General features: G+C 45.1%; 1 protein-coding gene across 1 annotated transcript in view; it reads left to right on the top strand.

Moving 5' to 3' along the window:
* NXN (nucleoredoxin) overlaps positions 1-27,033 on the top strand; it is a 98,834-nt gene that overhangs the window by 34,470 nt on the left and 37,331 nt on the right. The window contains 1 exon segment of the mRNA XM_039507775.1: positions 26,897-27,014. Coding sequence (XP_039363709.1) covers positions 26,897-27,014 — 118 coding nt within the window.

The following is a 27,033-nucleotide window of genomic DNA, read 5'->3' as shown; positions in this document are numbered from 1 at the left end:
GAACTGTAAACTACCCGCTTTGCAGCCTTTCCTCCCCCAGCTCCTGTGTAAGGGTCTGAGCCTGTGAGTTATTGCTCTGTATTTGTGGGGTCTTGGAACTACTATGAATGAAAAAGGCTCTGGGTTTGGGGTTTCTGATAAAATCACTCACTTTCCACCTTAGGCCCAGGGTTTGAGATTTAAATGCAATAAATTTGGTGGCTATCAGCTCATTTCCCAGTGAACATCGTAAAACTGTCCCAGGCCGAGGGCATTTGATACAGCTGGCAGTGGTCTCTGTCCAGGAGACAACTGTGCTCTCTCATGGAGCGATGATGCAGCACCGGGTATGGAGGGCAGCCGTGGGGACTTGGGGTAAGAGAGAATCCGCTGGATCAAAGCAGCAGTCGGGGGACGTAGGGGTGGCTGAGAATGCAGAGCTGGGTCTGCCCATTGGTGGTCAGGGGATTGTGGTGACGGAATGCAGCACTCCGTGTGATTTGCAGCTTCAGCGATTTCATGGTCTGGACAGCTGCCCTGTGGGATTTCGGGGTACTAAAGAATCACACGCTGGGTCTGGGGGGCGGCACTGGGACTTCGGGGTGCAGGGAAAGCTGCACTGAGCAATGTCTGTGGAACTCCTGAGTAACTGAAAATGGTTCTGGGACTCAGGGCTTTCATGTCCAGTTGTGCATATTTCTGAAAAGTCAGTGGGTCTGGGTATCACTGCATAGTGGGTACCTGTGTGCTGGGTAGAGTGATGCTTGGGTAGAGTGATGCCGAGGCAGAGGAAGGAAGAGACTATAGCAGGCTCTCTGGCTGTTAGGAAATCGGGGCTCCTAACCTTTAACCTTTGTGAGGAGCCATGTTTTTGCAGTCAGCAAGCCTGTGCCCTAGTGTGAAGGGAATAGTTTGGACAGAGCCAGGAGATTCCTCACTTATGAATCAGTCTCCATGTAGGTGAAAGGAATTTCTGTTGTCTGCTTTGTTTCTCTCCTCTGGGCAGAATTCTGCATACCAAGATCAGAGCTCAAATCTGTGCCATGAAATCCCTTCAAATCTACAGGGAGAAGTTTCCAGAAAACTTTTGGCAGCGTTCATCCAACTTGGGGGGAAAGATAGGATGGGGGCGGGGGCTCTCTCATTTTACCAAAGCAAAATGTATTCTTTGTACTGCCATCTACTGGAGTTTAAAAACTTGTTGCTGCTTACCTGGATTGTGAGCTGAAGAGAGGACTAAAAGCTAATGGATTAAATAGAAGGATGCACAGACTTCCTTGTGGTCATCATGCAGTGCACCCTGCACTTTATCCCAGTTTACTGTGGAAGGAGTGTCATGTAATGCAGTGTTGTTCTAGCCATGGTGGTCCCTTTCTGTGTCTGTTTACCCATCTCTAAAAAGGGGATTAATATTTGGGGATGTTCAGAGCTTTAATTTGTGAAAGCGCTTGTGTTCCTCAGAAGAAAGCTACCATGGGAGTGTGAAGTATTCCTACTATGTTAGCAATGTATTGTGCTGTCTTCCTGTTGTTTGTGCATTTGAAGAATGCTCCTCTCAGATACACAGTGTGTCACATTTCATCAGTAGAAATGCACACACTGCTAAATGTACAACCCTTAGATAGAGGGAAAAGTAGTCTGTAAATCCCAAAGCAATGCTGGTTTCCACTGTTTATCCCATACTTATTACAGATGACATCAAATTCTTCCTGGAGCGAGAGGCAACTAACTCCATCTTCTTTATCAGACCAACTGTCGTGGTATGTGGATTTAACGCTCAGTTCTAGGTGGTAGGGTTTATCTGGGGTTGCCATTCTCAGTGCTGGTGGCTTGTAATCTTGACTTCCATCCTGTGATACTGGCTGGATCCATTTGCTGGCTAGAGCAGGTTTTAACTGCATAGAGGCTAGAGCACTAGACTGGGACTTAGGAGACCTGGACTCTATTCTCTGCTCTGCCACTAGCCTGCAGGGTAACCTTGGGCAAGTCATGTCACTGCTTGGTGCCTCGGTTTCACCGACTGTGAAATGGGGATAATGATACGAGCCTTCTTTGTAATGTGCCTTGAGATCTGCTGATGACCAATGCTATGTAAGAAGCAGGTGGTATTATTATCTCTGTTACTCTTTGGGCTCTCTTGATAGCACTTGGCCATTTCAGCATCCAAAAAGTCTTCTTGAAATATCTTGCCTAGACTCCTATCTGCCCTTGCTCTCTAACCCTACACGCACAACAAAATGGATCCTGTTTGAGGCACATCTGAAGAGAGGGAGAATCTTCACTCTCTAGAGAGATTTTGATGGGCAGGTAATTCAGTGATACCAGTATGTTCCTAAATCTGGATCCACTTCAGTTTCAGTTCTGCAGCTGTGATTGCTTATGGAGGGGCTGAAGGGAGAGAAGGGAATAATATGGGCTTTTCCTACTTACCAATCTGTCGTCAGTTTCCCTGTGTCATGTAAATTGCTCCCTGCCTGCCACACTTGTACATGCAAGTCCTCCTTTTCGGGTTGGTTTCCCAGTCTACGCTCAGAGGCTGGTGAAAGATTCCTGGCAGACTTGCGCAATGCCCACTTAATGTTGTTAGTGCTGTTTTGTTAATGAGTGAGCCCTCTGAGTGTCTGAAGCGTCCTTGCGAAGGATGCTGGCACGCTGACAACACAGATTGGAAAAGTTGCTGATTTCTCATGTGTTCACTCAGCAAACTATTGCTGCAGTAAACACAAAGGAATGGAACAGAAGTTCCTTTCACATCTGATGGATATGCTAACCTTTGTTTCCATTATTTCTAAAGAATGGGGCTCCCTGGGGGTTTTAGGACTGCTGCAGCAACAACTGGGCTTTCATTTCCAAACATCAGGAAACTCCCTAAAGCAATATCTTTTTTTTTAAATACAGAAAAGTCCCTTGCTTCCAGAATAGCCACAGGTTGGCTTTGTTGTTAGAGGCTTTTAAACACACACTGGCACAAACCAGACATCAGTGCACCACTCCCTGACGTTTGGGTGCCTGTGGATCAGAACCAGAAGTGTAGCTTCAGTGCTTAGGCAACAAAGAATCCTGTGGCACCTTACCTTACTACAGAAGAACAGCAGCTCTGCAGCATGAGCGCTTGGGTGAACTTCACTTCTTTGGGAGAGAGACTGGCCAAAACCATTCACACCAGCAGCTGCTGCTGCAGCTCATGCTGCAGAACGTCTGTTAGTCTATAAGGTGCCACAGGATTCTTTGTTGCTTTTACAGATCCAGACTAACACGGCTACCCCTCTGATACTTCAGTGCTTAGAAGAACCTTATTAACAGGGTGTAAATTGAAAGACCATTTCATCTCCCTCAGGGCTGGGTTAGCAACAGGGACACACCATAGCCAGCGTTGTTCCTTCTAGACTCATTATTTAATAGCGCATGTTGGTTAGGTGGCTGCCGGTGGCCTAGGGTGCCAGTCTCCCTTAATCAGGCCCTGACCTCACTGATCTACTGACACTTTTATTTTGCCATGTGGTACATTGAGCTGTATGTATAGCACCTTGCCCTTCAAAATCCCTGGTGAATAATGTAGAGATCAGGGATCTGATCCAAAGCGCACTAAATCTGGTGGGAGTCTTTCTACTGACTTAAGTGGACTTTGGATCAGGACTCAGTGGAACTGTTTTTCAGTCTTTTGATCTGAACTGATTGCCAGTTTTTGTCGCATGCTGGGTTTCTCTCTTTGGGGTGTAGATTCCCAGTGGTGTATCTAATTTACAGTAGTGGAGCAAATGTTAGAACACGAAAGTGGAGCACAGAAGTGCTTTACAGAAAACTTGTATTACCGGGATTAAATTTAAAGTTTTTGTGGTGACCCTGGGCTCTGGCATTCTGAGACCCTGTGGTGCCCTCATTTGCCCTGTGCGCCAGAGCCCCATGGAACCCTTCATAGCCCTGGGCTCAGCTGTTCTCAAACTAACACTTTGCCCCACATTTGGCAGATTAACAGTTTATTGCTCTTATCCCAGAGGGATACAGTCTGTCTTATTCCTCATAAGAGAAGGCCAGGTGCTCCAGAGCCCCAGCTGTGATAGCAGCAAAAATGCAGGCCCATATTTTCTGTGGTCTGGAACATGAGTGGAACCAAATGTTCCCTTGTGCTGTCTGGTCTGAGAGGTGGTAGAGAGGGGTCGAAAGCTTTAGGACAAGAAACAGCTGATGAATATAACCGTGCTCAGGAATGGAACAGCAGCAGGGGGTGTGTGCGCGCTAGGGGCGTGGCTCTCTTTTTAGGTTTCCTGCCCTTTGATGTGCCTCAGTGTGTGTAATGGACATCTGCCCTCTAAAAGGAAACAGATTTGTGGTATAAATTAAAAAAAAAGTGGCGGGGGTGGGAGGGAACAGCAGCTTTGCTTAATTGTTTTCACACTGATACGGGGCTCTTCTGTAAGAGCAAACAGCACCTGGATCAAGAGTAGTCTAGCCTGCTCCACTCTAGTGTGGAGGTTGGAGTCTCTGGTTCTGCTGCCAACAACCAGCTTCAGTTCTCCTGTGGCTTAGATCAGTGACTTCTCCCCCTTTCGTTGTCCAGATGCTTTCAGTTTGTGTTTTATTTAAATCTGTTTAATTTTTAAAAGTATCCCTAACTGGGGAAGAGATGACTCTGCTGCATGAATCCTGCTGGCAGAGTGCCAGAAACAGTGTTAATTCGTATCCAGAGCACTTTATCAAATACACTAAAAAATACATTAGTTATGATGATCCATTAGCTCTTGTCAACTCATGGGGAGAAGGTGGTTTATTGCTAGCAGATTTAAACTTTCCAAACTATACCCTGCCCACAAATCTAAAGAATCTTTAGTGGAACAGTAGAGGTGATACAGTATGTTACTAGAGCAATGCATTGCAGATGCAGATTATCTTCCAGTTCAGAGTTATTCCATCTAGCGACACTGGGTCCAGACTAGGAATGTGACAGATTCATGTTCTATGGAATTTTAAGTTGGTGAATCCAAGCTACTTCCCCCCACCCCCCATCAGTTGTTGGAGAGCCAGCGACGTCACACTTTGTATTAACCAGCATTTGCTTGAGTTCCGATTGTTTCCAATAGATGTATGTAGAGTAGAATTTGGATCAATTAAATCATGCTATTGTGTTATCCTCTACGTTAATGTACGTGTGCTTGTTTTGTGTACTAAAGAGAGGGCTTCTGTTACCAGGACTGTCAGTCTGTCACTGGTATCTTTCAATCAGCCAAGGTGGGATGGGATGTGTGATAAAGAAACCAAAAAAAACCCCACTCAGTCACAAACCTGAACATACTCTGAGATTTCTTTTTTACTTTAAACAACTCATTCTGCAGCCTCAGGTTCGTGATTTGCTGTTTCTGATGTAAATAATTTTCAAGGGTAAGAGCAACTTTTTCAAACTTGTGAGGAATGTAGGTGACTTTGGGACTAAAGGCAGTGATATACCTGGAAACAAGGTATTCTTCAGAGGTACTCTGACAACTTAGTCTTAGCCAATTAAATTCGTGCACTCCGTTTAAAAAGTAGAAAAAACAAGCTGGTACTTGACCTGTATATGTTCATATGTCTTGGTATCAGGGATGGTTGGAAATTAATAAACAGCCACCGTTCCCTTCCCGTCCTTTCCCACTCCACACATACACAAATTACTTTTCAGTCATCCTACGGTCTGTTGCTTTTGTGCCCAACACAGACTTTAAACAGCCGCCCTAATTAGAGAAGCCTTACCATGAAGAGTGTAATAATTATGTCTTAACCTACATTTAGCTGACAGTGATCTCATTGTTTGTGTGTGTCTCATAAAATTACTTCATGTGGGGAGTGACAGAGATGAGGCCACACTATATTTTGGGTTTTGTTGAACCTGGGGGCACCAAGGGCCTTTTCCCAGAGCGTTGGCATTTTGTCTAGAGCTCTGTGGCAGCACCTAATCTACACATTTACTGAACATAATTGCACGCCACTTTATCAGCTTGGGATTGTATCTTCCTGGCGAGTGGACAATTGCTCTCCAGCAAGCAGTTCTTATCTGTCTGGCCCCATTATTGTAGTGTCTGATCTTTAATGGATGGATCCCCACTGCCCCCCTGTAAAGCAGGGCACTGCTTTCATCCCCATTGTACAGATGGGAAACTGAGGCACAGAGACACTAAGTGACTTGCACAAGATCACACAGGAAGTCTGATGGGAGCAGGGAACTGAACCCCAGGTCTCTCAAATCCCTAACCACTGGACCACCCCACCTCCATATTATCTAGGTCAGTCAGTTTTAATCACTAAGAGCACAACCACGGGATGCTGCTTCGGATGCTATGGGCTGTTTGGTTCTTGGCATGCACTTTAGGTGCCCTGGAATGAAAGCTGCTGATTCTTTGTTTATCAATAAAAGTCAGTTGGCAGGAGAACACTAGGGTCTTGTCCTCCCTATAAGAGCAGGTTCTTGTGGCTCAGCTGGTGGAGCTGCATCAGGATATTGGTCTGAATCTCAGCTGTGGGAACAGGCAGTGTTCAGCCAGTCCTGCCATCAGATGGGGAGATGCCACAGCCTGGTTTTAGCCCTGTTTGTCCCCTGGCCATCAGATGAGAGACAAAACAGAATCCTACAGTACAAGATGAAGGCGGAGTGCAGGCTTTGTTCACATCAATAGGATTCAATGAGAAAGGGTAAGCTCTGGTGCTTGTGCCTTTAAAGAGAGAGAATTAACCAGGGGCGAATGTAACCAAAAGAGACGCGTAGAAAGCACACAGGGCAAATTCTTTCTTTAAAATTTGCATGTGTGGTAAAAGGTCATCTTAACTGCAGAATCTCTCCTTCGGCTCCTAGCCTGTTGGTTGCTGATTGCAAGAGCCTGTTGCTAAGTGTTCCTGGAAATGGAATAAAGATGAAGCAAGATAATTGAAAAATGACCCGGAGAGAGAGAGAGAGAGAAGCTAATAGTCTAACTGCAGAGCTGCCAAATGAGATGAAGATGTTGGAATTTGACTCTTGATGCATTTAATTAGTTCTGACTGGGGTGGAGAAGGGGGTGACCATGCCCTGAGCTTCCAGAACAGATCCTTGGAAAAAACTGCTTTGGTTTCAAGCTGATTAGTCAGTTTCAATTTCTGCAGATCTTCTTATTCCCAGATCTTTGCTTTCTAACAAACATTTAGGCTCGTCTACACTCAAAACACTGCAGCTGTAGCGCTTCAGTGAAGACACTGCCTATGCTGATGGGTGGGATTCTTCCGTCAGTGTAGGTACTCCATCTCCCCGGGGGATGGTAGCTAGGTTGACCTAGCGCTGTCTACACAGGGGGTTAGGTTGGTTTAACTGTGTCGCTCAGAGGTATGGATAATTTTCACACCTTTGAACAGCGTAGTTATACCGACCTAATTTCCCAGTGTAGACCAGACCTTAATTTCATGTACTTTATACCAAAAGGGAAAGAAGCAAAACTTGTATTCTGCACACTCTCTGTGTGTGGTGATTGTGTTAAAAGATCTCATTCCTCAGATTTGTGTTTGCTTATGGCGTGTTAAGGGATTTTGTGTAAGCAATTAGAAACCACAAACCCAAAGCCCTAAACTCCAGGCAACCGCGAAAGAATCTTTTCTGCCAATCTTTGCTCAGACTTCCTCGGGCACTTTGGGAAGCAGCAAGCCTTTGGGGTTGGAAAGTGGAGATGAGTGTTGTCTACCAGGCTCCCATCTAAAGAGATGTTTGGCTTAAGTGAGAGCTTCAAATCATGTCTTTAGCGCTCATCATAATTAGTGAGGAAGGATACTAGTTCACATTTCATAGTGTTTTGGTCCCCTTGAGGAAACTGAATGCTGGGGGAGGTACAGAGCAACCAAAGGGTCCAGTGAGAGTGGAGGGCTCTCGGGGCTTCACAGAATTGGGTCAATAGGAAGCTTTTGATGCTCAATTCTGAACAAGAGAGTGACATTAACACTGTTATTCAGAAGTTTTTCTTCCAAATCCCTTCTGAAACAGAAGGAGATTGCTTTGTCACCACTGTATCCAGTCAGGTCTGAGCTCAGAGGGTTGAATGTGGACTTCTATTTCCCCTTACTTGTCTCTGTGCATGTATCTCAAACAGTTGATAAGAGCAGAGACTAAAGATTCTATATCTATATACAGAATAAGTGATTTCACAAGCTCTAGGGGATTTTCCCCTTGTAGTGTGGACATGTTTCCATCTCCTGATACTCTGAAAGCATCCTGTACCTGCAGTCCTTGTCACCACAGCGGGGAACTAGCATTCTCCTGGTATGTTGCAAAATCAAGTAAAACCCTGAAAAACCTCTTGCCCTGTTTTCTAGTATTTTCAGTAATGGTGTCCCCCCTTACCATTCTTGCATTTCCCTGTTTAAGATTCTAAAAGTACATTATTTTCCTCTCTCTCTGGATCAGTTGTCTGGGCCCAGTTTTAATAACTATGTTTCAGAGTGATGTTCCTCATCCCAAAACACTTTACAAACTCTGTTCACAGAGCAACAATTGAAATGTGGCCACCTCAGCAGTGTGAGGAGAAGTTTTGGGCAAGAACATGTGACCAACTGTTAATCTTGTACAAAATCTTCCGGCTCCCCACAGAACAGACAAGGCCTCTCTTCAACCTGACATCCCAACAGAAAGTTGCATGGGGCTCTACTTCAGAAGGATGGAGTTGACTGTAGTGAGATTTGAACCTATGGTTCCAGGGAATTTCAATCCTGGTGCTGCAGCCTCTGAGCCACCTCTTCCAGCTGGCTGTGAGCCTAAAAAGAGGTAATGAATGCAGAGTGCATCTTATCTGACATTTTGAATGGCCCTATGGGATTTGTGTTGTCATCAGCTATTGGAATGAGTGTCTCATTCAGTACAAATTGCTGCCGGTGTCTCTGCACTGCTCTAAGGTTCCATGTAAACTACAGGGCCACAGCGAGTCACTGCTCACTTGGAATCATTCATGTTGCAGGATCAGTTCTTGCTTTTCCTGTTGTCGGATTAACTGACTCCACCCTGCATGATAGACTCCCACAGATGGACTCGCCTCTCCAGGAGATATATTGTGACGCCCAAGGGTGAAGTCAGGATATCGCTGAAGGTTCTGACCTTGTTGCTGATTAATAGCTGTCCAGTTTTTTCTTTTTAATTGGTTCCAAGCTTGTAAAACATGCTGCTTAGGCTTAAAATAGAGAAGATAAAATTGCTCCCTCCTCATATGCTGCTGCTTCTCCTGTTTGTAGCTGCTGTCTGGAGTTGTGGGCCTTGGGCAGCTCGGGCTTTGCAGGAACAGATTTCCTCAGCTTTGCACCTGGCCTTCCATGTATTTTCAAAAGTTGAGCCTTGAAGGCTCAGAGGCTTTTCCTGAGCTGCACCAAGGTCTCTGCAGTGGCTCAGCTTTCATCTGGTACCCACCAAATGCTTTTCTCATTCATTTAGTGGACCCAGGTTTGCGTTGTATGTACCTGTCATAAACCTCTTCACCCCATGGACCTTGTCTCTGGTCCCCATGTCTGCTCATGTAGCACTGGCTTCCTCTCTCTTCCATCAGTACAGCTGTGGCATCCTTTTTGCAAGAGCCTTTTTCTCTATAACTCCATCTTGTTCAGTCTCCTACTATCTGTCTGCCTCATCAATTCTCCATCTCCTTTCAGAGCTCAGCTGAAAACAGCTCTACTCCATTGCCCTATGCCACTCTCTTTCTAGGTAATTATAGTTAATTCTGTAAAGAGTTTTAGGGGAGCATTTTATGAGACATGCTGTCTACAAAATAAATGATGAATCTAGTCCCTTGTGTACATACATTCGCTGTTCAGGTGTAAACGTTAAATCTAGACTGTATTTGCCGTTAATCTGGACTGGTTTCTTAACATATGGGTTTGATTAATTGCTAGTGCTAGACATATGGTGATATTTTCATATTTAGACATCATTGACTTGTCTTTTGTCAGTTTTGAGTCTCTGGGCTCCAGCCTCTTTGGAAAAGGGATTGAGTTTTGCTTTTGGACGCAGGATGAAAAAGAAAAGAGAAGTAGTTTTGCATCCAGCTTTCTGAAATAATCAGTGTATGTATAGATTGTAAGGCAGAAGGGACCATTGTGGTAATCAAGGCCAGTGGTTCTCAAGCAGGGGTACGTGTAACTCTGGGGCTACATGGAGGTCTTCCAGGGAGTACATCAACTCATCTAGATATTTGCCTAGTTTTACAACAGGCTACATAGAAAGCACTAGTGAAGTCAGTACAAACTAAAATTTCACACAGGCAGTGACATGTTTATACTGCTCTATATACTATACACTGAAATGAAAGTACAATATTTATATTCCAATTGATTTATTTTAGAATTATATGGTAAAAATGAGGAAGTCAGCAATTTTCAGGGCTGTGACACGTGTATTTTTTTATGTCTGATTTTGTAAGCAAATCGTTTTTAAGCGAGGTGAAACTTGGGGGTACGTAAGACAAATCAGATTCCTGAAAGGGGTACAGTAGTCTGGAAAGGTTGAGAGCCACTGATCTAGGCTGACCTCCTACATAACACAGACCATAGGACTTCCCTGAACTAATTCTTGTTTTAACTAAAGCCCATCTTTTGGAAAAAATCCAGTCCTTTTATTTAAAATTTGCCAGTGATGGTGAATCTATCATGGCCCTAGGCAAGCTGTTCCAATGGTTAATTCCCTCACTTGTAAGAATTTGCAGCTTGTTGGGCCTTATTCAGATCATTAGACTCTAAGGTGCAGATTTCTCCCATTATTTTCCATGGCCCACCATTGCTGCCCTGCTGAATCCTCTGAGAATTGGGAAAGGAGGCGGTGATATGGGAAAGGAAAGCATTTTCCAGGCAGTCTTGGCCCATAAAGTCATCCATCATGCTTCCTGGTTAGCGGTTAGCCTGACAAGGATTCTTCTGCACGGGAACTTGCGGCAGCACTGACCACCACAGTCACTGGGGTTCAGTTGTGGTTGCAACGTCCATTAACGGTGAGAGAATTTGAGGCCCAGAGTCAGCTCTGCAAAGGGCGTCCTTTACAGCTCCACCTGAAGCCATTTCAGTGGTGAGATGTTTATGGAAACGGATTTTAATGGCTCAGAAAAAGAATTCCCCAGCGCATGCGCACCCTGCGTATTTGAACAAATTGAGCAGCCACGGCCCTGTGTGTTATTGTAAACAGCTCCAGGAGCACAGAGGGGATCAGCTGAGGGTCCAGAGCTCACCAGAGAGTGCTTAAGAACAGATGGATTTGGTTAATTCTCTCTATGCTTTGGCCAGGGTGTGTTAAGGAGTAAATCACTTGTATCATTTAACCCCTTGGAACATTGAAAATGATATATTGTCTGTCCCTCCTTGCCATTGTGGGTTGCTCCGGTGTGCTTGGACTGTGGGAGGAAGGATGGGATTCAGACAGCTGGGTTCTTCTATTCCTAGCTCTGTCACTGACTCACCATGTGGCATTTGGAGGCAGTGTGTCCCTTGTCTGTTCCTGACTTGGCTAACCTGGAAAATGAGAACAACAGCTGACTCTCAAAGGGGCTGTGAGGTTTAATTCTTTCATATCTGTACAAGTGCTTTGAGATCCTCAAGATGGAAGGTGCTTGTTGCAGTATTATTGTAGGAGTGCTGGGGCTCCTCGAGTCCGTGCCTGTTTGACACCAGAGGGTTGCTCAGGAGCGCTGGTTTTCCATGTTTGGGCAGTTTTTAATTTTTGATAGTTCTGCAATATTTTCTGACTCTGCATTTTAGCATCCTCTTCACATTGTACATTTGTAGACAGCATTTGCACACAGGGCAGGCTACTGTCATGGAGGTTTGGTCCTGTGGAATAACTTCCATGCTGGTTGTCTGAATGTCCTGGAAAGATCCCTCTACCCCTGCTGCTGCTGGGAAGCTCCAGGGAACATCCCCAGAGTCCTAGCCAGCCTTGGACTCATTAAAGGACTAACAAGCATGGTATTGCTTCCCCCTGAGAGCTTTTCTGATCTGATTGTTTAAAGTTCTCTTTCTGGATTGGCTGCTAAAAACAAAAACAAACCTACACTAATACCTGATTGTGTGCACTGAAAACAATCCCAGCTTCCCTGTGGATTTTGGAGGCCTTTGTGTTTGGTGGGAGCCCTGGTGAAAGCTCATGCTTAAAACATTTTTGTTTGTTTCTTAATGACTTGGGATTGTGAGGCCTGGACCCAGAGATTGCTATCTGTCCTGGCTGCTGGCTGCCTGCAAGCCAGTGGCAGCCGCAAAAGCAGACTTTGCAGATAGGAAACCCATGCTGCAATGGAAGGTCATTTTGGCAGCTGGCCTATTAAGAATGACAGATGAGACTTGAGACCTTGGGAGACTCTTACTGTATATTCGGCATCCCAGATCACCACCCCACCCCTCTACCCTTTCCTATGAACATATGGAAAAATATCCTTTCCCCATAGAGAGATGGATAAATTATTATTTTTTCTTATTACATTTATGTTGATGTAGCTGTTTCTTACTCCAAACTAGTCATTTGGGGGCATAACTTATAGGGCCCATGTTTGATGCCCTTTCCCATCTGTCTTGTATTTCTTTCCCCTGTATCCTCTCCTCCCACCATCTAAACACTCTCTGTTCTTGCTGCTTTTTATTTCCCTGCGCTGTGTGGCTTTCTGCTTTCCCAGCTTCTGATAGGGAAACAATAGAGAGGTTACAGCCACGTTCAAATGCGAAATATATCCCACAGCCCCGTATCATTAACCGGTGAATGTTAATCCTCTTTGTTCATATGGATCAGAGCATTTCACAAGGGTGCTGGTGGAAAAGGGCCTATCTGACAGTCCTGGAGACTGAAGTTCCTCTTTATCCCCGAACAGGTGCTGCTGGGGCAACCACAGTGCAAGCTTCCCTGGCAATGTGTCTCTCTCTCCTGCAGCTGTCCCCTCTCTAGAGGTGGGGGAGAGAATTCAGTCCTTGTTCTGCTTCAGTCTTTGATCTCTGCCAACACTGCCAATAAAGATACCAACCAATGGCAAGTGTAGTGGTGGTTCCTGTGATACAGCCAGCTTTCCACTGTGAACCACCAAACCACCATTGGATGAGAACGTGAGTTGGCCACCATTGTCCTGAGCAAAATTTGAACCAGTGACTGGGACGTAAAAGGCTCCACATTCCACTATCCATGACCTGCACCATCTGCAATATTATTTATTATCTTTGTTCCCAGCAGTGCCCATAATGTGCTAGGCTCTGCACGAACAAAGGAGGGGCCGTTCCCAAAGAGCTAAACAAAATTTGAATTCAGTGGGAGGAATTGGCTGTCATTAACTCGTGAAAGCAGTTGCTGCCTGGTTCAGCTAGCACGGTCTTTTGGTAACCTCTGCTGTTTGCCTGCTTACTACCAGAGCCGCTCAAACTCAGCGCAGGTGTGTGCGTGCCATGGTCGGTGCCTTCTTTCCACTCGCTTCTTTCCCCTTTCCAGGGAGAAGAGTTTGTGTGTCCCATTGTAACTTGACTCCTTTTCCACGCCAATGTTCTGGAGCTGCAGGTGTGCTGAGCTGAGAGCTGGCCATGCAGAAAAGCAAAGTGTACTCTCCTTGGGGGATGGGAACGAGTGATGAACTGAGAGGAGAGTAGGAAGTTGTGAGCAGCTAATGGCTGTTCAGAACTGATACCCAAGCCCGTAATTTATACTCAAATACCACATTTCCTCTGCTGACCTTCAGTTTGCATCTTGTGAGGAGAGTCTCATCATCTTGACTAGTTTATTGCTGTTGGGTTAGCAAAGGCTGCTTTAAACACTCATGCTGAGTGTGGTGGAAATGCAAACTTCAGGCACCATCCAAGTTTGAGGTTTTTACCCAAGTTGCTTTTCTGATGGTGATTTATTTGTTTAGGAAAATTGTATTTTAGTGACCAAATTAAGCCTGGAGGACTGAAATATCGCGGTGTCTTTTGGCTGGACTTGGGTGGACATCTGGAAATCTGACTTGACCCATTTATTCTTCCCCTTTCCATGTACTGCCCTGTCTCTAGTTATGCCCATGCCAATGTGAAATTGTGGTAGTGACATCACAGAAAACATGGGGTAATAGTCCGGGCTAGTGACTCAGAATCTCTGATACTTTCCCCATCTTACTTGTTCTAAATCTATGTTTTGAAGATTGTGGTCAGGTGGGTAGAGCAGGGTGACTTAGGGACCACATAGCTTCTGTCTCCAACTTTGCCACTGACTTGCTGTGTGACTGTCACGGCATCCATATACCTCAGTTTACCTGTCTGTGAAGAGAGAATGCTTAATTAGTTCACAGAAGGGTTGTGATGCTTAAGCAAGGGAGTGTAGAACATCATGAGCTCTTTGGGTAAAAGGGACAATATAAATGCAAAGCATTATTATTAAGCTTGTCAAAGCTGATTGTGATAGAAGAATGCCCTTCCTAGAAATGTACAGTCTGTAGTGAAGTGTGTATTCTAGTATGTGAATAGCTGATTTATTTACGCAGTTTTAAAAGTTCTTCTTTCTTTCTGTTTTCCAGTCTCTGACTCTCTCACCCACTATTTGAAGAGCTTTGCTTAGCTCATGTGGATTAGCCAGTGCAGCTACGCTCTATGGTGCCTTTTTGTCTCCACAATGTGTGTACAGAGGGCAACCAAATTAATAGGCCCATCATAGGTTCTCCGATAAACTTTTCACTGACCAAATTCTCCTCCATACACTTAGGCTAGGTCTACACTGGTGTGTGTGTGTGCGCGCGCACACCTAAGATATGCAACTTCGCATAACTGAAGTCGGCATATCTTAGGTCGATTAACCTGGCCGTGAGGACGGCAGTGAGTCGACTGCTGCTGCCCCCCCGTCGACTCCGCTTCTGCCTCTCACCACGGTGGAGTTCCAGAGTCGACGGCAGAGTGATTGGGGATCTATTTTATTGCGTCTACACTAGACATGATAAATCAATCCCCGATAGATCGATCACTACCCACGGGTAGTGTAGACCTACTCTTAGAAGATTAGTAAGGTGTAAAGTTGCTGAATAATCTTACACTGTATATATAACTTCTTGCTTTCCTCATGTACCATGGAATCAGTAAATCTATTGCTTCTGGAGCATGCAGCCATTCTAGGTTTCATGGACCATACAGCAAGCGGAAATTCCTAGGAACTGGTAGGAAACAGGTGCAGCCTGCTGGTATTTGCAGCATGAACAAAATCATGTGTTTTTCCTAAGTAGAGTCTGAACTGACGTCTTTGATCAATTACATTGGTGTGAACATGTAATTTTTCTTTTTAATTCATGCCCAAGACAAAGCCAAGTGACTCTTTGTCCACCTCTCTGTCTGTGTTTGAAGCACAGGTCTGTATTGCTGATATTGTTTTGTATTGTAGTAGGGTCTACGCAGACCCTGAGGGCTTGGCTACACTGGAGAGTTGCAGCGCTGGTGGAGGCTTTACAGCACTGCAACTTAGTAACTGTCCACACCTGCAAGGCACATCCAGTGCTGCAACTCCCTGCCTGCAGCGCTGGCTGTACACCTGGTCTGCTTGGGGTATAACGAGTGCAGCGCTGGTGATGCAGCGCTGCTCGTCAAGTGTGGCCACACACTTAATGAAACAGTCCCTGCCCTGAGGAACTTATCATCTAAATAGACAAGAGAGACAAAGGATGGAAGAAAGGAAGGATTATCCTCGTTTTATAGAGCAGGACCTGAGACGGAGTGTGATTTGCCTAGGGTCTCTCTGGAAGTCTCTGGCAGAGCCAGAGATTGAAGCCAGGGTGCCTGGGTCCTAGTCCAGTGTCTTGACCCTAGGAAAAGGTTGACCCATCGCTATCGAATGGCTGTTGGATGTGGCCTGTGTGAAATGATCCCCATAGGTCAGAGTTTGTGGGGCAGCATGGGGGAAGCTTGCATTGGTGCTGCCTGCACTGTACTTGTTCTGGGTACAGCATGTCAATCCAGCACCTTTCACCAGCCCTGAATTCTCTTTACAAGTCGAAAACGTAAAACAAACCAGGCCTCCTTTGCTCTCCATTTTTCACTCTCTGTAGATCATGTGAACCACTGTTCAGTCGCTCCAAGCTCTGCTCAACAAATTGGGTGTTTTCATGTCAGTCGTGGGCTGTAGGAAATCCAGTCTGTCAGCCTGTGCAATTTGTATCCTGCGAAAAGGAGGCAGCTCATGCTCGCGCTCTGGAGTGTCTGCCAGAGCCTGGTGGCCATGCACTGCTCTGCTCTCAAATAAAAGTGCTCTGGTTGGCTTGGTTGTTAGTGCAGGAAATTGTAAAGCAAGGTAATTGGGGTTGCTTAATTGGTAATGTAAATGGCTTGTACTGCTGCCTGGTGGGGGGAGGGGAGCAGGGTAACAGGAGGTCAGGATGGAACCATGCGGTGGTTGAGGATGGAGTGTTAATGGGATTAGGTATGCTGGAAGGGAGAAAGATATTTGAATCTGGCTCTAGCTAGGATGAACCTAGTTTACACTAAAAAGAACAGGAGTACTTGTGGCACCGAGACTAACAAATTTATTTGAGCATTAGCTTTCGTGGGCTACAGCTCACTTAACTGGATGCATAGAATGGAGCATATAGTAAGAAGATATATATACATACAGAGAACATGAAAATGTGGGGGGTTGCCCTACCCACTCTAAGAGGCTAATTAATTAAGATGAGCTGTTATCAGCAGGAGAAAAAAAAACTTTTATAGTGATAATCAAGATGGCCCATTTCAGACAGTTTGACAAGAAGGTGTGAGGATACTTAACATGGGGAAATAGATTCAATGTGTGTAATTGTTTACACTGGGATTCCTGCCACCCATGTAGCTGCATTGGTAGATACTCCTAGTATAGACAGGGTTTACGTGAGGGCAGCGTGATTTGCACCAGGCAGCGTTCCAAATTGGGATGAGCTGCACCAGTGTAACTCACATCTATCCTAAGGATGTGCAGTGTTTGAAATCACAGCGTGGACAAGGCCTGAGTTGGTGAGTTGAATGATTTTTGGCAATGGGATGATTTAAAAAGAGAATTTTAGGTGGAACATCAAAGGAAATGACTTGACAGTGAGATTGTGGAGGAAGGATGGAAGATGACTGAGATTGTGGTGGTCCAAGGCTTGTCACTTGAGGACATTTAAAACTAGACTGGACAAACCACTAAAAAGGTATAGGGAACAACCCTGCACTAGCTCAGGAGATCATCTAGAAAAGCCTACACTAATTGTTCTCTTCCACCTTTGATCTTTAAATAGTTGTTTTGTTTGTCAATCACAAAATGAACAATATTCTGGGTGCAAACTTGCAGGCAGACACATGAGTCTTCTGTGACTCTCTTCATGCTCGCCATCCAGCAGCTGCTTTGCAAAAATGATGGCATTGCCAGTTGACTTATGAATCACATTTTCAGGGATGCTGATGGGACTAGGGAGCCGAATCAGAGGTAGGCCAAAGGAGACAATACAAATAGCAGTGGGGGCTTTTTTAATTCTTTCATTTAGGGTTTTTTAGCTGACAAGCCCACATTGGTGGGACAAAGTCTGATAGTGGAACATGGCGCTGGAAAGGAAGCTCCCAGCAAGAGCTGCTGAGGCATGCATTATTTGATTGTAATTCCTGTGTGGAATAAGAGACTGTTTATAGTGCTGATTTCAGCTGGCCTGTGTCTTCACAAGGGTTTGGGGGGGAGGGGGAGGGGAGTAGGGAGAGCACCACCATGCCACACAGAGGGTACCTTTGGCTGCTTAGTGCCCAATACACACACAGCAATAGGAACATCTTGATCATCGTCAATGGACTCCTCCTCGGGTGTATTTCTAGTGGGGTCCTGCAGGGATCAGTTCTCAGCCCTATTCCATTGAACATTTTTATCAATGACCTGGAAGAAAACATGAAATCATCACTGGTCAAGTTCACAGATGACACAGAAATTAGGGGAGTGGCTGATAATGAAGAGGACAAGTCACTGATACAGAGCGATCTGGATCGCTTGCTAAGTGTAAGTAACCAGTAGGCATTTTTAATATGGCTAAATGCAAAAGTATGACTGTAGAGGAGGGGGACTTTATCCTGGGGAGCAGTGACTCTGAAAAAGCTTTGGGGATTGTGGTGGATAATCAGCTGAACATGAGCTCCCAATGCAATGCGATGGTCACAAGAGTTAATGCGATCCTTGGATGCATAAAAGGGAATCTTGAGCGGGAATAGAGAGGTTATTTTATCTCTGTATTTGGCACTGGTGTGACTTGCTGGAATACTGTGTCCAGTCCTGGTGGTCACAATTCAAGAAGGAAGTAGATAAATTGGAGAGGGTTCAGAGAAGAGACACAAACGTGATTCAAGGATTTGATAACATGCCTTATAAAGATAGACTAAAAGAGCTCAATATATTTAGTTTAAGAAAGAGAAGGTTAAGGGGTGACTTGATCACTGTCTATAAGTACCTGCATAGGGAACAAATATTTAATAATGGGCTTTTTAGTCTAGCAGAGAAAGGTCTAACACTATCCAATAATTGGAAGTTGAAGCTACATGAATTCAGAGTGCAAATAAGACACAGTTTTTAGCAGTGAAGATAATTAATTACCAAGACCTGTGGTGGATCCACCATAACTGACAAGTTTAAAATCAAGATTGGATGTTTTTCTAAAAGATCTGCTCTAGGAATTATTTTGGGGAGGTTCTGTGGCCTGTGCTATAGAGGAGGTCAGACTATATGATCGCCCTATTCCCTTCTGGCCTTGGAATCTATGAATCATTTTCATTGATCTTGTATATTGCACTTTACAGGTGCAAATGCCTCCTCCTCTGTTTATTAATGCTCTAGGAGGAAATCTCTATCTCTTGTACTTTTTTTTGCAATTGTTTTTCAGAGAGAAATAACTAGCAACACAGTAAAAAATAATGTATCCAAACCCACATATTCAGCTCTCTATCCTTCCAAACTCAGTCCTCCAGCAGGCATAATTTGCCTTGAGAAGTCCCCCTTTCTACCTAGAGAAATGTCATGCCCCCTGTTCTATTTGGATTAAGGAGGTTCAGCTACACAAGGAGATAGTGGAGAGTTGTGAAGGCAGTAGGAGAAGTCCTTTCCTTCTGAGCTAAGCTTGAATTGGAAGGACAGACATTAACTGGATTTGAATTGACAGGGTGAGGGCATGGTCCGTTGTCCTGCAGCGCCCACCTGCTGCGTGCAACATCCGGGTGGCCCCCTTGCACTTGTAAATCCATTAGGGCACAATGTACAAGCTGTGAGTTAGCATTAGGAGTGAGGACGTGGGGAGGGCATTCATCTCTCAGCACTGACTGAGAATGAAGTGTCATGAACAATTGAGGATGTCTCGACATCCTGGAACCAATCCACAGGACAGAGTTGGAGCTAGCCTGTGTTCTCCAGCTCCCGGAGCCGTAGTAGTTTTTCCAGCAGAGCAATACCTGTACGTTTCTCAAACAGACCTCTCAGTATTTCAGCTGATGGCCCTGTAATGAGAGACCAACAGGAATTGAGCTCATGTCTGTCTGTTTGTCTGTCTGTCTGTCTGTCTTCCACTGGAGAGAAAAATTATGATCCCTGTCCAAATAGCACATGCAGGAGAGCGGAGGAAGCGAGGATTGGATTTGTTGTTAGTGTCATAGTGAAGAACTAAACTTGTATTGCATTGCTGGCAAGAAGTCCCACCCCAGCAATTCTCAACCTGTAGTTTATGACTTATGAATCCCCTCCGCAGTTGTTTTCTGTTGTGTGAGGGGGAAGGTGGATTACAAGTTTCTCCCATTCCCTGTTTCCGGTCTCGTGCTGAAACATTTTTGCCAATTATAATGCTCTTGCTTTACTTCTTGAAGTCACTCATGTTGGACAATGAGTCTACACTGGTCAGTTTCACTTCCTGATTCTTGGTAATCTCTCATTTCTGTTGTGTTTGGATTGTAGATGTTGCAGGGAGCAGTTTAACTCCAAACAGAAAAACTTTTCCATGTTAGGTTCTGTAAACCACGACTGATTGTGGGGATTAAACTAACAGACAATGTGCCTTTAAACAATTCTAAGATTTATCAGTATAATTGTGCTCCTAGGGGGGAAATGTTTTATTTTAATTTTTAATTTACAGTATCACTTCTCTGTAAGAGGAATTTAGAGGAATTTAACCTGCCCCACCCACAGTCTCCAAGTACCAAATTAATTTATTTATCTGCTCACTAGAAACTACTACCAATATACTGACTTCCCCAAAGAAAAAAACTAAACCCAGCTGCACTGAAGTATGTCCAGTTGTCAGGGTGGTGGAAAACAGGATCTTTTAAGGGGCCTTCAGAGGAAATTAACAAGACTCTGAAGGCACTGCCTCAAAGGAGAATTTGAAGGAAATGTTGCATTGCTTTTCATTTAATGGAAAGCAGCAGCACTCCATATTGGGAACACATTCTCATTATTGTTGACAGATCTGCTCTTGAGTTTTTAAATTAACTTTGTCTGCTTGAATTTCCCAGGGTTAGGGCCGAAGCCTGGGTTGCAGTAAATATGATGATATTGCTTGGGCAAATGGCTCTCAGAGCATTCATCTGACTTGGATGAAGACAAGCAAAACTCTTTATCCTAATATGGTTTGAGGAGTGGAATCTAGCACAGTTTCACTCAGATAACATGACAGTGAAGACACCCTTATTATGGATACCAGTTGCCATAGTGGGCTGCCGCTAACCAAGTTCAAGTGGGAACAAATCTCATGCTTGGGGTTCTGCATGCACTGAAAGCAGTTTCATGTTATGTTTGTCAGTGGTAACCATCCCTGCCCAGACTTTGCACTAGTGAGTTAATGCATCCTACGCAGATACCAGGGCTGAGAAGTCAGTCGACATGACCAAAAATAGCACCCTGCAGCTGTTAGTGGAGGGGGAGATTCCCATTCCTACTAGCATGCCAGTGGGGAGAATGAGAGTCCTCTTTCTCCTTGAGACCCAAGCCAGTCGGTTTTATTCAGTTTCTAGCCCAGTAGGTTTATAACCTGTCCCCTGGCCGTTATGTGCTTTAGAACAGAGAAGTTTCCAGCTGTGCGGGTGTTTAGTTTAACACCCGTGATCTGATTTTTGTGTCCAACTCCAATGTTCTCCCATGTACTTCATGCTGGTCCATTTCCAGCTCACCAAGATGGAGGAAACAAGCGAGCAAATGATTAGTGACTGCAGTAGCACAGCAACCAAGAGCAATACTTTGCCCTCCCTTAATGCCTCAAGTCTGAGGCTCTCCAGTCACCTTACCAACAATAGTTAATGAAGCAGCAGATCACTCCACAATGTTCGTTCTGTTTGACAGATGGGGACTGAGGCTCTGAAACGTAAGTGATTTGTATGTAAAGTCAAACTTGAGTCAGAATTTGAACTCAGGTCCTGGTTTCCGAGCTCCTGCCAATTAAATCCATTGATGACTTTGTGTTATGGATCAGATTACATAACCGGTAACTTGGTTTTCCACCGGAACTGTTCTGTTAAGCTCCTGTACAAGGTACTAGGCTAAGTTACCTCTAAGCTATCCAGGGCTGCACAGGTGCGGAGAGGCACCTCTCCCCAGGTCCCAGCCCAGGAGCTGCCACTCTCCCCGGGGCTCGGGCTGCTGCGGCAAGAGAGGGCTGGGGGGAGTTCTTTCTCCCTGCCGCAGCCCTGGGGCAGCCTGCACCCCAAACCACTCATCTCCGGCCCCAGCTGGAGCCCTCAAACCCCCCCCCCCACCTCAGCCCTGAGCCTGCTCCCTGAACCCCTCATCCCTGGCCCCGCCCCAGAGCCCTCACCCCCAGCTGGAGCCATCACCCCCCACATCCCAACCCTATGCCCCAGCTCTGAGCCCCCTTCCACACACAAACCCCTCATCCCCGGCCCTGCCCCCGAGCCTGCACCCCCAGCCAGAGCCCTGACCCCCTCCACCCCCTCCCAACTTTCTGCCCTAGCCCTGAGCCCCCTTCTGGACCCCAAACCCCTCATCCCCAGCCCAACCTCTGAGTCCCCTCCCACACTCCGAACCCCTCGGCCCTGTCCCCGCTACACATCACCTCCATATTGATGCTTATAACTAAATTCATTATGCACATCGATGAAAAAATTAGAGGGAACATTGGTACCAGGTATATTTCTGTATAAACTGGTCACTCTGTCAGTGGTGTCTTGAGAAGAGAATGCTTCCGCAGCTCCTATTCCAACTGGCTTTCTGTGCGGAGTAGACTGTTTAACTTACCAGGAGTACAGTGAGGAGTACTCCTGGTACAGTGAGGAGTACTCGGGAGTGAGGAGCAGTCTGAAAGGATCAGCTGATTTCAGACTGAAAAGTCTAGATTAATTCCACATCTGTGTTAGGTTTGGCTTGATCCTGCAGATTTGCAACAGCTGTTGGGAAGTGTAGCAAAGAATCCCCTCTTTAAATGCATGATCAAATCCTCAGAGCAAGAAGCATGTTATTTCAGTGTAATTCTCCTCCAGACAGGAAAAGCTGCATTTAAAAGTTGCTGAGGCAGCGTTCTCCTGCAGCATCCTCTGATCTTCCTGTGGTTTCTGATTAGCTCACATTTGGCTTTCCATCCACCATGCTTAGTGCAATAGATGGTCCTTTCAGGGGCGATTGTTCACCTACTTGTACTGTGACTGCCTTTCTTTCTCTTTCATTTGCCTTACTGTGTGGATCACAAATGCCAAATTGCTCAGAATAAATTTAGCCAACTTCTCATGTCAGCAGGCCAGAGGAGACCCTTTGCCAGTAATTGGAGACTGCCTGTGCCATGTTGACAGCCTTGTAGAGACAGTCAGTTAGAGGCTAGGACTTCGCCAAGCTCTGTGCTTTCACTTTGCACAGGTGCGTGCAAACGTTGGCTTCAGGTCTAGCTCTTCCCTTCAGTTTCAGGCCACATTGGTGACTTGCTTGGATCTAAGAGGGAATTTCCATAACATGAAACACGTTGCGGCCATTCTCGCCTTTAATACAGCTGTGTGGCCTGCTGATGCTACAGGATCCCAGCACTCCATGTTCTGACTTCAGCCAAGCAGCTTCAAGATAGAGCATGACATGCTGGGGACCTGTCATCTCTGTCGGCTTCATTTTTGTATGACAGGCATTGTTCAAAGGCTGCACAAATTAAAATTCCAGATACTTCACTATGAGGTTAATTAACCATTGGAGCAATTTACCAAGGGATGTGATGCATTCTCCCTATGCATCCAAAGAAGTGAGCTGCAGCTCACGAAAGCTCATGCTAAAATAAATTTGTTAGTCTTTAAGGTGCCACAAGTACTCCTGTTCTTCTCCCATCACTGGCATCTTTAAATCAGGATTGAAAGTATTTCTTAAAGCTCTAGCTCAGCCAGAAGATATGGGCTTGATGAAGGAATCACTGGGTAAAATACTCTGGTCCATGTTATGCAGGAAATCAGACTAGGTGATCACAGTGAGCCCTTCTGGTCTTACATCTCTCAATCTATGTTACTGGTCTATAGCAAATGCTGATCGGTCCTCGGTTTTTCTATAGTGCCCATCCACCTCTGTAATATCTAGTACTGATGGAATCTCTTTGCTGTCCTTGTATTTCCAGATGTTTCACTATGATTTTAACAACGAAAGTTTCCAACCACCAAACGGCTGTTTATAAGTTTGGGTAGTTGTAAGGTTAAAAGCTGAGGCTGTCTGGCACTTTCTAAGGCCACTATTCCCTTTCAACTCTTAACAAAACACAGAATATTCTTCTTTGTACAAAGGGGAGGGGGGAATCTGTCCCGTTCTTCGAGTGGAGAGGAGAGAATTTGAATTACAGAAATAAGCAGTAAATGAAAAAAAAACAATTTCCTATCAAGGTCATGTACTTTCGGAACAGACCTGCCGTAAAATGAGCCATTCGTCTGATCTGCTTTGGAAAGCAGAGTGTGATTGAAAGAGCTCATTGCCATGGGAATGGTGGTAAATCTTGGCAATCATCCTTCAGTGCATGCGTTTTTCATTTCCAATCAGCTTTCCCAATGCACAGGAGAATCATCAAATCAAACTGCTCAGACTTTGAACAGCGCATTCATGTACTTTCTAATACAGACATCCACATTAATATGGCTAGTGCTTGGAGACCACTAATTTGCTATTCAAGCCTTTCATAACTGTGTTTATATGACAGCACATTCCGGTATTCTTAAATGCAATTGTCTTGTTTGTTCATCCGTGTCTCATGCTGCATTTAAATTATAGCCCAACTAATAGTCTGGACTTATATAGCTGTTTGTCAAGGGATTTATTTATTATTATCACCACAGAGCTCTTCACCAATCTGAGCTGTTTAAACTTCACAGACTGCTGCATTGAGGCAGGTAAGCAGAGCTGTGCAAAATGTTCTCAGCCCACACTGAACAGGGTGTGAAATTTACCAGGTTTCAGCTTCTTTTACAGCTGGGTTTTAGCACCACCCAGCTTTGATGAGGGTCACAGATGTTTGGAGTGGACGAGGGACTGATGGATGATTTTGAGTTGAAGCTATGTGATGGATTCAACATGAAAGTCAGCCATTGTGACTGATTTTTCTTATTTTGCTTGAGATTTGTGCATAACTGAGCTGGATCCGGTGGGTCTGCACTTAATGCCCAGCTCTACCATAACAGTGACCTGAGTTTAAGTGCCAGGCTCAATCCCTTCTTCCCCCTTTGGCCTTGTAGCCTGGGCAGCCCCAGAACCTCCGGCAGTGATACCTCCGCAGTGATACCTTTGGTTATTTATACAGCGCCCACAGATGTGCAGGACATGTAAACCCTGTCGATTATACATGGCTGAGTTAGGAGCACTGTTGGTTGGGCATAATGTAGAGACTGCTACCGCCATTCCTCCAGAAAGGAAAGCTGCCGCAGCATACTGTAGGGCCTTGAGGGGAGTCTGCTGCATATGGCAAAGACACGACAAAATAGAGTAAAATGTGAGCAGCTATTTACAGAGAGCTCTCCAGCTACTTTCTGTAACCTCTTTCTTGTTTGCCCCACCCTCTTAGATCCTTGTAAAGATCCCTTTAAACTTCACAAACTTGGATTTACTTTCTGTGTTTTGAACCAAACTCAGTTTAACACGGCTGACGTACATTTAGCAAAGTCTTTGCAGCTTTTGTGGCCAAATCCATTTAGCTTGTGCATCAGCATCATCAATGATGCCAGCTTAGCCCTGGGAATAGTGTGTATTAGGAAACTGGTGCTAGCAGGGGCAGCACCAGGCATTGTTTTCTGTAGGTCCTAATAAATGGAGATTTAAAAGAAAAAAACCATTACGCATCTGTATATGCACATTTTTTAGATATTTGTGACCTAGAGGACTTTGATCATCAAACAAGTTTCAGGTAGGATAGATTGTGATAGCCTTGTCAAGTCTCTCAAAACACAATAACCTAGACAGAATATAGATTTTTGCCCAGGAACAAGTTCCAGAAGAGTGATTTAGATACTGGCATTAAAACCTAAATGTGTCTATGACTCGTCTCCTTAGCTTGAGTGTCTTTAAGCATATAAAAAGCTAGATCACCCAGTTCATTCTAGCTGGAGGTTGCATCCTTTTCCCATGCCCTTCATCTGTCTTGTCCACTAGATGTAAACTCTTCAGGGCTGGGATTGTCTCTTAGCACAATACAGAGTCTTCAGCATCTCCATCATACAGTACTTAACACAATGGGGGCCCAGTTTCAACTGAGACTTGTGAGTATTACTCTGATATAAATAAAATAAGATGGATCAGAATACAGAAGCATGTGCTTTGAGGTTTATTCTGGGTCCATTAGTTTGCTTTGCAAAATAACTGAGCATAAAGTATCAGAAGCAGTGGAATTGTGAGTTTTATTAACATTGAGGCTCCATTCTGCTGTTCTTCCATTGCGGTTTTTTGTTCTCCACTGGCCCAAATTAATGTCATAAATATCTATGGCGCCAGGGAGAGTTTGCAGCACATTATTTGATGATGTGGGAAACTAATGATTCATTTCCTTCCCTCCCCTCCCCTCTGTCCTCTCTGGTTCTGTGTTGTGATCTGATTGCATTTAAGAGGTTGATAATTCATCACCGGGCTGTTTAGGTTGAAGTGCCTTGGAAAAATGTAAGTGAACTGCTCAGATTGGAATGTTTTAGGTACTCGAAGCTCTGAGATCAGCTCCTCAGACCACAGCCTTTCCTGGCTTTTAGTTACGGTTGAAAATGCATTGGAGTGGTTACAGAAGGCTTTCCAAGCCTCATGTACACCTGCAAGTTATGCCTTGCCAGTAGCTATCTTCCTCTTTCTATAGTTCCTTCTAGTGCTGGTGTTTTTTAGAACTCAGAATTTATTTATTTGTACGTGCAGAAATATGATGCCAGACGAGAAGTGTGTGACCCCAGGTGTGTTTCAGTTATTGGCGTTGGACGAAGTTAAGTTGTTTGGGGACCTCTAGTCTGCTAATCAAGGTGGCCAGAAGGCAGCAGGGTGTAGGCAGAATCATCGCTCCAAGTTTCTGGATGTCAGCTGTGTTTTCAGTGTGAACATGTCTTGGGCATGGACTGGAGATTAGTGTAATAATGAATGGTGAGGAAGCAGCTGAAACAGGATTGCCTCAGAGTGGTGGTGGTAGCATATCCCACATACAGTGCCTTCCAGTCAGAGATCTCAAAGTGCTCCACAATGGGGGAAACAGAGGCACCGGGAGATTAACTCCTGTGTCCCAGGTCACATAGCAAGTGCATGGCAGAACTGGGAATAGAATGCAAACTTAGCTCATGGCCCTGGGCACCAACCGAGTGAAACAAGGAAGTTCCGGTCAACACGATGCCGTTTTCTGTTGCAGTCACCAGGCTAGAAGTAGCTGGGCTCCTGTGTGAGACCTTTGGATGCTCTGCTGCAAACTGCCGCTCTGTCGTCTTCTGCTTCTTTCTGATCGCTGGCCTGTAAGGTGCTGCTGCTGCTCAAAAGTATTAATGGTCAAGCTGCTTAGAGTTTACCTCTTCTTCTCCCTCCCACTCTCTTTTACAGCTAAAACTATGGAACAAATACAGAGTCTCCAACATTCCATCGCTGATATTTATAGACGCTTCCACGGGGAAGGTTGTGTGCAGAAACGGCTTGCTGGTGATCCGGGATGACCCAGAAGGTAAGACCTGGAGCACTGC

Source organism: Mauremys reevesii, linkage group 20 (genome assembly GCF_016161935.1).
Source record: "Mauremys reevesii isolate NIE-2019 linkage group 20, ASM1616193v1, whole genome shotgun sequence".
Lineage (NCBI taxonomy): Eukaryota > Metazoa > Chordata > Testudines > Geoemydidae > Mauremys > Mauremys reevesii.
This window is presented reverse-complemented; position numbering and strand designations above follow the sequence as displayed.